General features: G+C 35.1%; 1 protein-coding gene across 1 annotated transcript in view; it reads left to right on the forward strand.

The window, feature by feature from the left end:
• DNAH8 (dynein axonemal heavy chain 8) overlaps nt 1-16251 on the forward strand; it is a 144945-nt gene that overhangs the window by 90986 nt on the left and 37708 nt on the right. Inside the window, 11 exon segments of the mRNA XM_075750088.1 lie at nt 248-378; nt 725-878; nt 1311-1475; nt 2044-2270; nt 2663-2781; nt 6774-6877; nt 8590-8766; nt 10131-10298; nt 12944-13156; nt 15571-15708; nt 16036-16163. Of these exon segments, the coding sequence (XP_075606203.1) occupies nt 248-378; nt 725-878; nt 1311-1475; nt 2044-2270; nt 2663-2781; nt 6774-6877; nt 8590-8766; nt 10131-10298; nt 12944-13156; nt 15571-15708; nt 16036-16163 (1724 nt within the window).

Here is a 16251-nt window from a genome sequence, read left to right on the forward strand (position 1 = left end):
TCTATGAGTATCTAATTATAACCATCCTATATTCTTACATGCAGCTTTTTCATTAGCTACAAAAAATTTCTAAAGAATGTACAAGTGTTCTTCTGAGAGGAGAAATTTTCTGCAGGTATCCTTTTTAATAATATTTACATTATGCTCTATTAAATAAAGTGTAGACTATAGCAGATTTTTCATTTTGCTAATGAACTTTTTAGTTTACATTTATTAATGGACTTTTCTTCCATTTTTTCCTATATAGATTTCTCGGATAATTCGGACAGCATATGGAAATGCTTTACTTGTTGGAGTTGGTGGTTCTGGAAAACAAAGTCTTTCAAGGTTGGCCTCCTTTATTGCTGGCTATAAAATATTTCAGATCACTTTAACCAGGTAAGAAATGCAAGAAATATATAAATCCATTTTATGCTATTTCTTTCTCTTTACACAGTCATAACCTTATGTTTTTAATAGCCTTTGTTGTTGTTGGTTGGTGTTTTTTTTTTCCATTTTGTCACCATTTAAAAATGTGGAAAATGATAAATTCTTATCTGGTTTGTATACAACATTAGATTAAGTTTAATCTGAAAAAGCTGGACCATGTGTTAGCTATTCCTGAGCCAAAATATGTGTTTTTAACAAGGATGTTTGCACTAGCATTTATAAAACACTCTAATCTGAAAAAAGCAGTATTCTGAGGTGTTTTGAATTAACAGGTGATGTTTCTTATTTCTCCTAGATTCTATAATATAAACAATTTGTCAGATGATTTAAAACTCTTGTACAGAACAGCTGGAGCAGAAGGACAAGGCATCACTTTTATTTTCACTGATAATGAAATAAAAGAAGAGTCATTTTTAGAATATGTTAATAATTTGCTGTGTTCAGGCGAGGTAAGAGGCTCAACATGACAGGAAACTGCAGGATTTGTTCTATTTATTTTGGTAATAAATTGTAGAATCAATAATGATTAACTCTAAAATATCTCAACTTTTAAAATAAGGAGTGCTCTTGGTATGGAGTTGCTTTATCTCTATTTCAGTGTAAGCCAGGAAAAGATAAGGAGCTGTGATGGGTATTTCAGTAGCCTTTATTAAATGAGTATTCACTGGCCAGTCAAGATCTGTATTCTTTCTGAGTTAGACTTCTTAGTTTTTAATGGAGTTGCATGAAGTCTAAATCAGGGACAAATTTGGGTTTTAATGTGTCTAAATTGTATATATGCAGAGAGAGAGATACAAATGTAAACAGACAAATATATGTAAACTCTATAATAATTACATCCATGCAATTTAATTTCTTATCAATTTTAATTTTATAAAAAGATTTCTAATTTATTTGCTCGCGATGAATTGGATGAAATGACCCAAGGATTAATACCTGTGATGAAAAAAGAGATGCCTCGGTGTCCTCCTACCTTTGATAATCTTTATGAATATTTTTTATCTCGAGCAAAGAAGAACTTGCATGTTGTCCTCTGCTTTTCTCCAGTAAGTTTTTTCTTCATATCTGTCTTCCTTACTTCCATTAGCAACCTATCCTATAAGATGTGACAGGATTATTCAAGCTTTATATTTTAAGGAGATTTAAAGACACATAAAAAGATCAGTGAAGTCTGGTTATAATTGCTGAGATAATAAAAGTAATAGTGCAGTTGTCAGAACTTAGAAACAAAACACTGAAAAATTAAGTAATTCCTTAAATGTTAAAGTAATTTTTATTTTTTTCCTCCTGGCATGTTATTTCCTAGTACAAATCAATAAATGTATCTTTGTGAAATTCTTGCTTGAAAAACAAGAATTTAATGGAAATTAAAAGAAATTAATTGAAGTTTTAAAATATTAAGAAACATTTATATTTTTTCATGAACTTCTTCAAATTTCATAAAATATTGAATGTTGGAAATTTAGCAAAATGCTTAAAGAAAAAACTGTGCAGGGTGTTCTAAGCAGAAAATTAGCAAGAAAAATTAGATTATTTAGTTGTTTGTATGAATTAAACATTTTGATCAACCTAATTAAGTATTATATTGTAAATTAACAGTATTCCTCTCCTTAGGTTGGTAAGAAGTTCCGTGCACGTTCTTTGAAATTTCCTGGTCTCATATCAGGGTGCACCATGGATTGGTTCAGTCGATGGCCCAAGGAAGCTCTTGTAGCTGTAGCCAGTTATTTTCTTTCAGAATTTAATATGGTTTGCTCTGCATCAGTTAAAACACAAGTAGTGGAAACCATGAGTCTCTTTCATGATATAGTTTCAGAAAGCTGTGAGAATTATTTCCAAAGGTAATATTTTATACAAATGCAATAATTAATCCCAAAAGTATTGCTACTGACAGTGTTTTTTGAACTTATTGTGTTATAAGAATTAATAAGTGTCTTTTAAGGCTAATAGAAAAATAAATCTGCTATATCAATATATGCAAAGGCCATGAAAAATATTTACTACTATGTTGCAAATTCATTATCTTCTTGCCCACTATTCAACAATCTTTAACACTGCTTATGTGGATAAAAACAATATAATTGGAAATAAGGGTTTGCATTATCAAGAAATTTGATTTTGACTGTATTAAAGACTTGGTTTATATAATCTTGTTTCATTGGAAGTAATCAAATGGCTGTACATATCAAAAATACGTGCAAAAAGTTGATGTTGACAATATACTATGTTTTAGGTATGGAAGAAGAACCTATGTAACACCTAAATCCTATCTCTCTTTCATCAATGGCTACAAGGAAGTTTATACTGAAAAGTTAGAGAGTATTAGTGAACAAGCTGAACGTATGCAAATTGGTAAGAAAAATAGGGATAAACATTTATTTCCATATATGGTCTCAAATGATCCGTGTTTTTATTAGACTACTTATTCAGTGATCAGTTAATATCAGTTCTGCTGGAACACAGCTCAAAACTAGTGGCATATGGGGACCATTTCCAAGCAGTCCAGCTATCACCAATTCACAATGATTCTCTTACAAAAGTGCCTCAAAGAATCTGCCAGCTTAATCATTCATCTCAACATTATATTAAAATTTAATATTTCCAATTTAGTATTTGTAATAGAAAGTAGAACCTGAAAATGGCCAGAGAGAGCATCTGATTTACTGGTGTACAGGGAGGTAGCTCTAAGCACAGTTATTAATTTACTTCTAGACTTGTCTGTGGAAATTCTCGCTATACAATCTGAGCGCTTCACAGTTGATTTATTCCAGATTTATGCTGGAGAATACGTAGCTTTTACTTGTGATCATTTTATAACTAGAGATCTGAAATACAGAAAAGTACGATTGAAATTTTCTTCTAATTCGGAGTATCTGTTTGACCTCATTTTGGGCATTAGATTAGTACTTAACGGGTTCAGAATACGTTTCCAGTTTTCTCCAGTTTGCATCTAGACATGCTTTTGTGAATCTACAAAGGCAACTAAACAGCTTAGGAAACTTGGTTTTTATGGGAAAAGCTAGCGTGTATCAATCTGACAGAATAGAGAATTCTACATGATAAGATTTTTCATATAAAGGTGAAAGGATGTAGCATTTTGATGATGAATAATGATTAACAATGCAACTGGTACACTTCACAGGAAGAGAAGAAAAGAATAAGAACATGTAGATTATTATTTTATTCACAAACTCTTAGCTGAATTAGAGTGGACTGTAGATGAGTAAGTGATCCTCAGTATTTTTCCATTATGCAAATTTCCCTGTATGGATCTGTTGCCAGTTCTCAAAATTGGAACTTATCATTAGTCCTGCTTGAGATGAGGATAAAGTCTTAAGAGCCTTGAATAATTCTGAGGGTGGTGGTGAGGGGTGTTTGTACTCTTTCTCCAGTTCTTCTATTTTCAAATAGAATTTAAAAGTAACCTAAGTAGCTTCAACACTGTCAAGAAAATATCACGTGTAGATTTTCCTAGTTTCTCACATGATATTATCACTAATTTCTTAAGTGATCTTCAAAACAAAATGACCATGTACAAGTACATCTTCTACTGCAGCATCGTTATATCATTGATGCTCAGAAAATCATGTCTGTCAGCTTATGGTCAATACTCATGCCAGTTAGAAAATACTCTAAATAGTTTCACTTGCATAGAAAGGACATATTATAAAACAACAAAAATACTGGTCATCCCTGACTCCAAACATTCTCCACCGTTTACTGCATCCTAAGGAACTTTCTCAAAAAGTTTATTATGAATTATTTAGCTACTACCGCATACATCCATCCTTTAATCCTTAGTCTTTCATCACTTAAAGTCAAAGGTTAAAAAGATTAGCCTTGAAAGTTGTTTCAGTTTGTTAGATTATCCTGATATGGGATTTAAATTTTATGTTCAGCTGAGATAATGTCACTCTTTTAATCTCCTTGTTGAAATGTTTTTCCTGTATGCAATGATGTCTGGGCCAATTCATGATGCTTTTAAAGCAGCAAAATTCTAAGAAATACCTTGATCAGTACTGTTTTCTAGAAAAGTCCCTGGCTCAAGCACACTGCAAGTATGCTTGTCAGCACTATAGTATCTATACAAGCAACATATTTTGAAAGATAGAAGTAATTTCTTTTCTGCTTTGTCACTTTGGGTGAAAAATCTTGTAAGACAGATGAGGAAAAACCTGAGATCCAATGACAAATTACAATTAATCCTGAATGCTTATCTTGTGTCTTCTCTCAGAATCTATCTGGGGAATCCATGGTAGAGTACCACATGTGTAGAGAATGTCTTACTATATAGAACTGTTGTTCTACAAGACCTCAGTTTAGCTTTGGCAAAGTGGGCATGTGAGCCATTTCAGTAAATTGTTGCTGGATGTCCTGCTAATTAAAAGTGACAGAAATTACATCCTTGAGATGCTAAGAGTACTGTGGCTTAGTATCTTAATCAAGATTTTTATAATTTTCCTATATTTGCTACTTTTCTGCAGTCATCATTCAGACAAGTTACAAAATATATTGTCAAGACATAAAGATTACTTTGATTCTCTCTGTAGGTTCAAAATATATGCTGACTTTTTAACTTGCTTTAGATAAATTGTAGGTGATATCAGTAAGGTTCTTACATGGAGTTCTACACATCCCTCTGAAAAATACTATTCCTGTTCCTAATGGCTAAATCAGAAAAATTTTTATGACTACAAGCACTAAAAAAAATTATTTGCCAGCATGATACTGCTGTTATGTTTCTTGTGATTGGAAGTATGCAGTGGACCTGAAGAAGCTATAAAGGTTTCTTGTTTATAACAGAAATTCTTCAATTATTCTTGTTCTGCATATTCCCATTCTTTGTCCATCTTTCTTTTCACTCTAGGATTGTAGCAAGGAAAGCTAATTCAGCAAAGGGTATTGCTTTCCCTTTCATAGCTTCTCTTTCAGAACTTTTTTTTGCAGTGAAGTAACAACCATTTTGGAAATTGCTGTCAGTGGAGTGGGAGGGTGAGGGTAGAATGTTAGTGTGTATGTACCTCTACTCCTCAGAGTATTTTAGGAGGTGGTACATATCTGGGAAAAGGAAGCATTCTAAAACATCTCTCTTGTCTCCAAGTCAATGTCTTTCAGTGAATATACCTTTGAACTTTATTGTTGGGAGTGGCAAAATAACCTGTCTTTTGGCAGGGAATAATAAAAAGCCTGTAGAATTGCAGTAGCCTGATCATGAGGCATCTGTGTCAGAAGAACAAGAAATGTGCTAGGAAAGAATGCTTGTCTGTGTGAAATGTGGTAACAGAAAAGTGGAGAGACATCACAGAGAAACATTGCACATCGAATGTGTAACTGCAATGTGCTCTGACCCTAGCCCTTAGGGAGAGAGGGAGATAAGGGGAATGCTTCCAGGTGAATTGTAAGATTTAAAGAGTCAGTAATGAAGAAGAGAGGAGAGGCTAGAGAGGCTTCAGCATGCAAAAAAATCTGTGCTGAAATCTATGAGCAAGAGAGGAGAGGAAAAAAGAATGCATGGGAAAGACTGAATAATTACAGAGAGAACAAACTCATCTCGTTCTGGGCACCTGTTAGGGTGAGGCTGACCAGTCTCTATGGATGGTTGCTTCAGCACGTCTAAGAGTTGCGATGAGACTGGCCGTAAGCCACGTGGGCACAGATGCTTTTATGAGCTTTTCTGCACCTCTCTTACCAAGGACAAGAGAGGGTAAACTCAATATGCAGGAGGTGGAGGTTGCAATCTTGCTGTGACCTTTGGGTCCACTTTTGGTGACTCCACTTCTTCCTACTTCATTCTAGAAAGAACTGCCTATTGGAAGGCAGTTATGGATCTTAATATTTATGTTATTTCCTCATGCAGTGATACAAATGCAGCATCAGTCTGATTTTGATTGTCCTGTGACGTTATGACACAACATATCCTTGACAAATCCACACGTGCCCCCCCAGTGTTTTTTTGTTGTTGTTGTTTTGGTTTGGGTTTTTTCTTTTGTTTGGGTTTTTCTGATTATTTTTTTTTAAGAACTCTATCTAATGAGCATAATGATATTTTTTATTGCAGGTAATATCCCAGCTATAACAAACTAAAACCTAAGTATGGATTTCTCTTTTGAAGAATCAAGCTTGTTTATAATAGTTTTAAACCTTTAAACCTTAAATTACAATTATTTATATCCATAGTAAGCACAATCATGATAGTATGACTGCTTACACCCACTTTCTGTCCTTTGCGCAAATTTAAATGAGAACACAAGGTACAAGGCATTTAGTATCTAGAGCTAGGTTGTGTTATCTAACTAGGAAAAACATAGTTTTCATTTTTCTGAATTTTTTCTTTCACTTAATAGGTCTGTCTAAGCTGATGGAGGCCAGTGAATCTGTTGCTAAACTCTCTCAGGAGCTGGCTGTTAAGGAGAAGGAACTGGCTTTGGCATCTGTTAAGGCAGATAAAGTAAGTACTTGAGTGTTAAGTGGCAAAAGGCAGCGGATAGCACCAGGATATGTAGTAGGGTAAAAAGCTGTTGCAGAACTTTCTCATAATTTGTATAAGCCAAAAAAATGTGCATCATAGTCTAAAATGAGGTTTCACTCTTCTCTCTGTAGCATGTCAATTCAGCATTTGCTTCTGAAAGTGAGGCACTTTAAGACTGCAACAGAGGTTGAGTGCACTCCTGTTTTCCTCCCATTTCTTACCCATTCCTATAAGCATCACGTTTCATTTTTTGTTTCATAGGGGTTTTTTGTGTGCTTGATTGACTTTTATTAAATTTGGGGTTATATGTGCATTTATTTGCTGATAAAAAGTTAACAAATGATAACAAGACTTTACTATTTTGAAATTGCTTAGAAAACAGTTCATCATAGTTCAATTTCATACTTTCTCTTTTACATTAACAAGGTTTCAATGTGTTCGTAAAGTTGGTGGTCTGGTGGAAATCTAGTTTCCAAAATAACTCTCTGGAAAGATATGTTAGGTATTAATATGGGTATTCTGTTTCCTGAAAGATACCATAATACTATGATGGTGCATATTTAATATACACTGGAGAACAAACTTTTGGCCAGTGATGGCTAAGGGACTACCTGTATTCTTCAAGGCTTTTTATCTCGTAAGAGAAAATTATGACTGAAAAGGATGAAATTACACTTCTTACATTTCAGAAGTATGACAGATATGCTAGTAGAGTTCACTTTGTTTACTATTTACATTTTATATACATTTTGAAATAACTCTGGCAATCATTCACATAGCCTCTTGTTAACTTTTTTAATAGGGCACTATTTATGAGTCATCAAAAGTAGATGATGTATAGACAAATAATAAAAGAACAGACTTTTATTTAAACTACAGGTAATATTCTTCATATTCTATATATTTATTTCTTTCCCTTATTACTGAGCCCTATAAAAAACCAGAATTGGATTTCACAAAAAAAATATTGAGGGTTTTGGGGATTTTCTGTCACTTTTTTATCACAGGTATTTGAGAGCATTATTTATGTTCTTGTAAATGTATATAGAGTACTAGCCTTGACCATGTAGCTGATACTGGTCAAAAAACATTCTGACACCAACAGTATGTTGCACATGCACAAGAGAATTAAATATATGTACTGAAGAACCAGAAACAAATGAATAACTTCATTCTGTGAATTCACATGGGGTTGTTCTTTGAATAGACTAATTAAAAGTGAGTCTTTTTGGACTAAAGGAGTAAAAGAGAGGCTGACCATTGGTGCAGATGGTTTTGCCATCTTCCATTAGTTTTATTAGCTATATTATTTTATCTGCAGAATTATAGTGAAAAATGCAAATACTTATTGTATTGAAAAAGTATAGGTTCAAATAGGATAAAAATCCATCATAGGATAAAAAACTGGCTTTAAAAGCCACGGAAAAGTCTTCTATCCATTATAAAAATAATTTTTTTTTTTGCTATACAACTCCTGATGAGAGACTCATACAATATTGTGAGGATTCTGTAAATTGTGTTAATTTTTATGCAATAATTATATAATGCCATATATAGTTAGGGTTAGCTTTATATTTTTCTGTAAAATAGCCTTTACATATCTGTTTTCTCTTGTGTCTGATAACTTAATCACTTGTTTCACCATTTTGATTTATACATTTTATATATTATGTGTTTATTATCAATTCCAGGTACTAGCAGAAGTCACAGAAAGTGCTGAAGCTGCAGCTAAAGTAAAAAATGAAGTTCAAGGTGTGAAAGATAAAGCACAAAAATTAGTAGATGAAATTGATTTAGAAAAAGTGAAAGCAGAGAGTAAACTGGAGGCAGCTAAACCAGCATTAGAAGAAGCAGAAGCTGCACTGAATGTGAGTAGAATTCTTACATTTTGATTAGGTTAGTACTATTTGAGTCACCCATGAAAGAAAAGCTGGAGCCACCAATATGCAGTTGTCACTTGGTTTTGGCTGCTGTCACCAGCTCTTCATAGTTGGTGGTCATGTCTCTGAATATTTATGGAGCTCACATTTTGCTTTAAACACATAGAGACTATATTATAGTATTTGTTCTGCTTCCACCCTAATAATTAATCATTATGGAGGTGAAAATCTTTCAAAAAGTTACAGCTGCCTTTAGAACATCTGTTATTCTGAATTCAAGAGAATACTACTTGTCCTAAAAGAATGGTTGTTTTCTTCATACTTAACTAGTTGTATCTTTATTTTAAGAGGAATAAAAGACTGTCTCTGTCTTCACCAAAAAAACAATTAATTTGAAGAGAAAGAAAAACCAAAGGGGATTCAGGGTGATCAGAAGCAGGTTTAAGATTTGGAGGCATTGCTGCATTACATAATTTCATTATTCGGTTCTGAACAATTAAAAAGTGAAGAACTTGAATCAGAAATGAATGATGTATTACATTTTCAAGGCCTTCTGTTCCAGTTAGCAGAAGTTATGTGACAAAAACTATTGAATGTAAAAAGCCAGAAAAGGAGCATTGTTTGCTCTTACACTGACATTTAGATAATGACATAAATGAAACTTCCAAAAATTATCACAAAATTACTTATAAAATGTGTGGACTCAGACATTATTCTGTGGTTTCTATAGTGTGTCTGTAATTACTCCTTCTAGACAAGGTAGCAACATGCGTGTATTTTGTAGACACAAATTAACATGTTAGTTTTGAAGTTTGCAATAACTTATTATTTTTTGTGTTGGTTATTCAACTAAGTACAGTGTCAGTGATGCTACTAGAAAATGAAGTGAAAAAGTGGTTTCTCGTACCTATAATAACTTAAAAACCAACAGAAATAACCAACTCCATCTCAGAATAAATGGTGACACTTAACGCTTAAAAATCCAAGATACTATTTTACAAGGAAACTGCTTTTAATTAAATCCTATGCAATTTTATAATATACTTTTCTTCAGTCACTTAGATTGACAAGTTTAACACCACTGTTCCATGTATTTAAATTTGATTTTTGAGTAATGTTTTTAGCATTGGGAAAATATTCTTGTCTAATATATATTCATTAAAATTATTAAAGTTTCATGGAACTATGAAATTTATCAAAGTAAATCCAGTTACACGCTTTTTTTTGTATGTACTTAGTACAAACTTGCCTCAGAGACAAGTATGGCAAACAAACATTAAAATGAAGATATTGAATGGAAAAATAGAATAATGCTATTAATGCAGGATTCTGTTACATTTTTCTTCAAATAGATCATCAAACCAGTGGATATCGCTACTGTTAGAAAACTTGCAAAACCTCCTCACCTAATTATGAGGATAATGGACTGTTGTCTGCTACTACTCCAGAAGCAACTAGATCCAGTTACCATGGATCCAGAAAAGCCTTGCTGCAAGCCATCGTGGGGAGAATCATTAAAAGTAAGTAGAGTTTTCAGTGCTTCTTAAGCATCAGAAATAGCAATTTGCATATCAGAGAATTTATGATGTTGTTAACTCAAAATAGGACAGAATTTTGTAAAAATGCAAACTAATAGTTTTAAGACAGGCATAGTATATAAATAGAGTTTATTTGGTAGCAAGTAGTATATGAATTGCTTAGAGACTTTTGCAGTAGGAGCTTTAGATTTTCCTTGTCCTATTCTTGGCATATGACCTAATGGCAAATAAATAAATCATACCAATCATGTCACAGGGGTTAGAGTAATGGCTGTGCCTGTCGCAGGGGTTGGAGTAGCTGCAGTGCCTATTGATTTGTTTTCCCTTTCTTCTCCCTGAGGGTGTTATGTAATATTGAGCAGTGTTTGGTAGGTGCTGGCCAGGGCCCAGCACAATGCAGTACGTTGTGCCTCCTTGGAATAGCCACAGCATTTTCCTTTCAAATATTCTACCACTTTATTGGTATGTAGTTGTTTGGGAATGAAGTTTCAAACTTTGAAGGTGAGAAGTTCTGTAGATACTTGCCCATATTTTCCCACATGCCATATCACCCATGACTATCCAGCCTCAGGGCAGATCTCTGGGTGGTATTCTTAAACAGTTGTTTAAACAAGACCTGAAACACATTCAGGAGGTATAGCAATAGGAACATGCTGGTTTGAACATCCCAAGGATATTCAAAATTCTCAAGAGCTATTGTAACTGGCCTGGAGGAGAAAGGAAAGGTGAAGGAACAGAGGAAAGTGTCCTCCCTTGTTTCCCCCATAGATTGACTGTCTAAGGAGAAAAGGTAAAGAGTGTAATTACTAATAGTTTCTGAGATGGCTCCCAAAGTACAGAGATGATAGCGATGCTGAATACAAATACCAGATCAGTCCCACAAACAGTAATTTTATCATATCATAACCCAATGTTACACAGTACAACAAAACTGTAACCTTGTTCCATCTTGCAGAGATGATAAACAGCACTGCAGGGAATACATACAGCAAGCTAGGCACTACATAGCACAGCCCTGAGAACAAATAGTACAACATTGTGATCAGTGATTATTAAACTAATATAATCGATGCTTATAACAAACGTGTTTTAACGCACTCTGGTCAGATCTGTCGTTACCTCAAATCCTTCAAGCCCCATGTTGGGCACCAAAAGGACTGTTCTGGTTTAACCTGACAGGCAGGTAAAACAACCACACAGTGTTCACTCACTCCCTATCCCCAGTGGGATGGGGGAGAGAATCGAAAAAAAAAAAAACCCAAAACCTCATGGGTTGAAATAAAAACAGTTCAATAGGACAGAAAAGGAAGATAATGATGATGATGATGATGATTAAAGAATATACAAAACAAGTGATGCTCACCACCCTCTGACTGATGCCCAGCTAGTTCCTGAGCTGCAGCGCTGCCCGGCCAACGCCCCCCCAGTTTATATACTGAGCATGATGCCATATGGTATGGAATATCCCTTTGGCCAGTTTGGGTCAGCTGTCCTGGCTGTGTCCCCTCCCAGCTTCTTGGGCACCCCCAGCCTACTTGTTGGCAGGGCAATGTGAGAAGCTGAGAAGTCCTTGACTGCTTGGCAACAACTAAAACATCAGTGTGTTATCAACATTATTCTCTTCCTAAATTCAAAACACAGGACTATACCAGCTGCTAGGAAGAAAATTAACTCTGTCCCAGCTGAAACCAGGAAAACATGAGATGAGGACATCCTGGAAAACCCCTCTTTTTCTTTAGGAACTTGTAGGTTCACATTTAAACAGTCTTTTCTGATCCTCCCATGCTCCTTGATGGTCTGAAAGATTATTTGGTTGACTAAGAGATGGTAGGTTTTCCCATTCTGCATTTCAATATTCCATCCTCAAATTCCTTGGCCAGACAGCCATCTCTTCCTTCTGGACTTTGATCTTTTCTCAGGTTACTCTTTTATTTCTATGCCTTCTCATGCCATTCTCTAAATTCTGTTCTACCTCTAATAGTATATTAATTTGCCAATATTATTGCCTCAATTTTTTTGTCATGCAAATGAAGAAAAATTGCATAATTTTCGATATGAATAGATCTCTTGCTTTTTATTTAAGCTTTTCCAGGAATTAAGAAATCATCAAAACTTCTTATTTTCCACTGACATAATGAAATGGGATAAGCAGTTATTCCATAAGTCACCTTTAACATGTTAAACATTTGTTAGAAAAAAGTTAAAATTATTTCCCTTTCCAGAAGAATTTAGATCACATTTCACAAATGCAAAAGCAGGGGTTTTTGGCATTCTTTAGATAAGTTAAAAATGTGTCTCTGAGGCTTTATCTTTGTTCATTTTTTAATTTTTTTTTATGAAAGGCTGCTGCTTAAATGCTTTTTAAATGGCAACACAGGAATATGGAAGATGGAAAATACATCAATAATTTTCAAGCCAAGTTACTGGAGTTTAACTGCTTAAAACTTTAAAGTAAATTGAAGGCATGTGGGACGAGTTACAACTGAATAATACATTTATAGTATTAAATGTATGAATTATCTCTTTTTACAGAAGAATTTTAGGAACATTTTTTAAGATACCTGTGAACAAGCTTTTAAATGTAAAATGCGTAAATAGCTTATAAATATCCTATATTGTTTTTGCAGCTTATGAGTGGCCCATTCTTGCAGAGTCTACAGCAGTTTCCTAAGGATTCAATCAATGAAGAGACAGTCGAATTACTCCAGCCTTACTTTAACATGGAAGACTATACACTGGAGCATGGTAGAAAGGTGTGTGGTAATGTGGCAGGACTCCTCTCTTGGACGCAAGCCATGGCAATATTTTATGGTGTTAACAGAGACGTCTTACCTCTTAAGGTAATACATAATCTCTTGCTTTGTGTTTGCTTTCCATGTAATTTAATTTAATTTACTTTAATAGTAGTAGGATTAAAAAATATATTTAGATAACTTTATTAAGAGGTAATTGCTTGTAGACTTTAGTGGTGAAGTATGGTAAGAGCAGAAAACTCCCATGTCTTTATCTTGATTCTAGACAGAACACAGAACAAAAAATTAGCCTAGATTAAATTTATATGCTCTGGTTTACGGTGTACAGTGAAAGCTGTTTTCAGTCTTTGTTTTTATTGTAATTACTTTGTAATTGTTTTCAAAAAGAAACTCTCTAGAGTCCTGCAAATAGAGGTTTGCAGCCATTTTACCTTCATATCATAGAATCATAGAATGATTTGGGTTGGAAGGGACCTCAAAGGTCATCTAGTTCCAACCCCCCCTTGCTGCGGGCAGGGACACCCTCCACTAGACCACGTTGCCCAAAGCCTCATCCAACCTGGTCTTAAACACTTCCAGGGATGGGGCATCAACAACCTCTCTGGGCAACCTGTTCCAGTGCCTCACCACTCTCACAGTAAAGAATTTCTTTCTAACATCTCATCTAAATCGACCCTCCTTCAGCTTAAACCCATTACCCCTGGTCCTGTCACTACACTCCCTGATAAACACTCCCTCCCCATCTTTCCTGTAGGCCTCTTCAGGTACGGGAAAGCTGCAATTAGATCTCCCCAGAGCCTTCTTTTCTCCAGGCTGAACAATCCCAACTCTCTCAGCCTGTCCTCATAGGAGAGGTGCTCCATCCCTCTGATCAGCTTCGTGGCCCTCCTCTGGACTCGCTCCAACAGCTCCATGTCTCTCCTGTACTAGGGCCCCCAGAGCTGGATGCAGCACTCCAGGTGGGGTCTCACAAGAGCAGAGTAGAGGGGCAGGATCACCTCCCTCAACCTGCTGGTCACATCTCTTTTGAAGCAGCCCAGGACACGGTTGGCTTTCTGGGCTGCAAGCGCACACTGCCGGCTCATGTTGAGCTTCTCATCAATCAATACCCCCAAGTCCTTCTCCTCAGGGCTGCTTTCAATCCATTCCTCTCCCAGCCTAGAGTTGTGCTTGGGATTGTGCTGACCCACGTGCAGGACCTTGCACTTGGCCTTGTTGAACTTCATGCGGTTCACACAGGCCCACCTCTCCAGCCTGTCAAGGTCCCTCTGGATGGCATCCCTTCCCTCCAGCGTGTCGACCACACCACACAGCTTGGTGTCATCAGCAAACTTGCTGAGGGTGCACTCGATCCCACTGTCCATGTTGCCGACAACGATGTTGAACAGTGCCGGTCCCAGTACTGACCCCTGAGGAACGCCACTCATCACTGTTCTCCACTTGGACACCTTCTTTGCTTTCACGCTATATCTTGGAGTGGAGGACTGATATCTTGCCCAAATATTGCACTCTGAAGAGTTTCAGCGCTCGCATCAATAAAGGATTTATGTTGCAGTAGTGGGAACCAAACTGAGTAAAACATTTTTAAGAGTCATTTTTACTTTACTGTGGGTGGTCTTTTTGACATTTTTGAACATTTGAATGAAAAATTTTATCAGAGGTAAAGACCATATAGAAACTCAACTGCAGTGATAGTTGCTTTTTGGAGTCTAAAACAAGTATTTAATCCCTACATGTATCACAGTTTTGGTTTGGTTTGGGTTTTTTTGTTTGTTTGGTTGGTTGGCTTTTTTTGGGGGTGTGTGTTTTAGTTTTGTTTAAAAAAAAAAAAAACAAAAGTAAAAGGGGCAAGCATCTGAATGGCAGTTCCAAATCTTTTCTGCATGTTTTATCACTGGTAGAAGTGTTGTTTACAAAATCAATAGTAAGGCAGGTGGATGATTCAAAAAAATTAATGAATTTTCTCTGTTCAGCATAAGTATCAGTTTAGGAGCAATGGGAAGATTCACTGTTTTAGGACCATGGTTTTCTAGTCTGTAAAAGCTATATTGTTATCTGATAAAAGACCAACGTCCTATTGTTGTGATTGTTGATTGCTACAGAATGTACACATAAAAAAAGAGATAATAAAGCATGTAATCAAGCAAGAATACTGAGTGATTATTCCTCTCGGGTAATCAATATATATAGATCAGAAACCTTACTTTCTTAACCAGCTTCTTTAAATGTAAGTTTTTTTAAAAGAAATAAAGTTGACAGTATATAGTAGGAACCTTGAATGTAGGAATTAATCTACATTATTATTTAACAAAAAATAATATCTGCAAAATATATGTGACAGTTTTCAGATTAAATATTTTAATGTTTATGTAAATATTAATATAAAAGTTATGTTGATGTATTATTGTCTCATGATTACCAACTAAGCAGGCTTAAAATAATTCATTAAAGTATATTCAAATCTTGTATGATTATTGTTTTAATATTTCTTCACTTTGCAGACTAACTTGGCAAAACAGGAAGGCCACCTGAAAATAGCTAATGCAGAATTAGCAAAGGCTCAGGAGGCATTAGATGAAAAGCAAGCTGAACTGGATAAAGTGCAGGCAAAGTTTGATGCAGCAATGAAGGAGAAAATGGTGAGCTAAAAGTATTTTAGTATTATGAAAAATGCTTGCATACAATACCATTATGTATCAGGAGTCGATATAAACACGCAGTTAGGGCCTGCTACCTTAAATGACATGGATGAGGTTCAGGTATAAAAATAAGAGATATTAATCTATGTTCTCTCATATTGCCTTCTTTCTGTGAATAGGAACATACTAGATAATATATGTACTTCAAGTTCTCAAGAATGAGAAATAAAATAGTCATAATATAAAATGATGAAAAAATATATAAAATAACTCTTTATAGTTTTGCATTCTATTATTAGATTAAATAGGACATTTTTTTGATTTTAGGACTTACTGAATGATACAGAAACATGCAGAAGAAAGATGCAAGCAGCCTCTGCGCTTATAGATGGACTGAGTGGTGAGAAAGTTAGGTGGACTCAGCAAAGTAAAGAATTTAAATCTCAGATTAACAGGTATCAAATTCATCAGAGAAAAAAAACCAAAACCACAAAATACATATAAAAACTGAAGAGCTAGTATGCAATTTAGTAGCTTTAATAG

The sequence above is a fragment of the Balearica regulorum genome, chromosome 3 (assembly GCF_011004875.1).
Source record: "Balearica regulorum gibbericeps isolate bBalReg1 chromosome 3, bBalReg1.pri, whole genome shotgun sequence".
Classification (NCBI taxonomy): Eukaryota; Metazoa; Chordata; class Aves; order Gruiformes; family Gruidae; genus Balearica; species Balearica regulorum.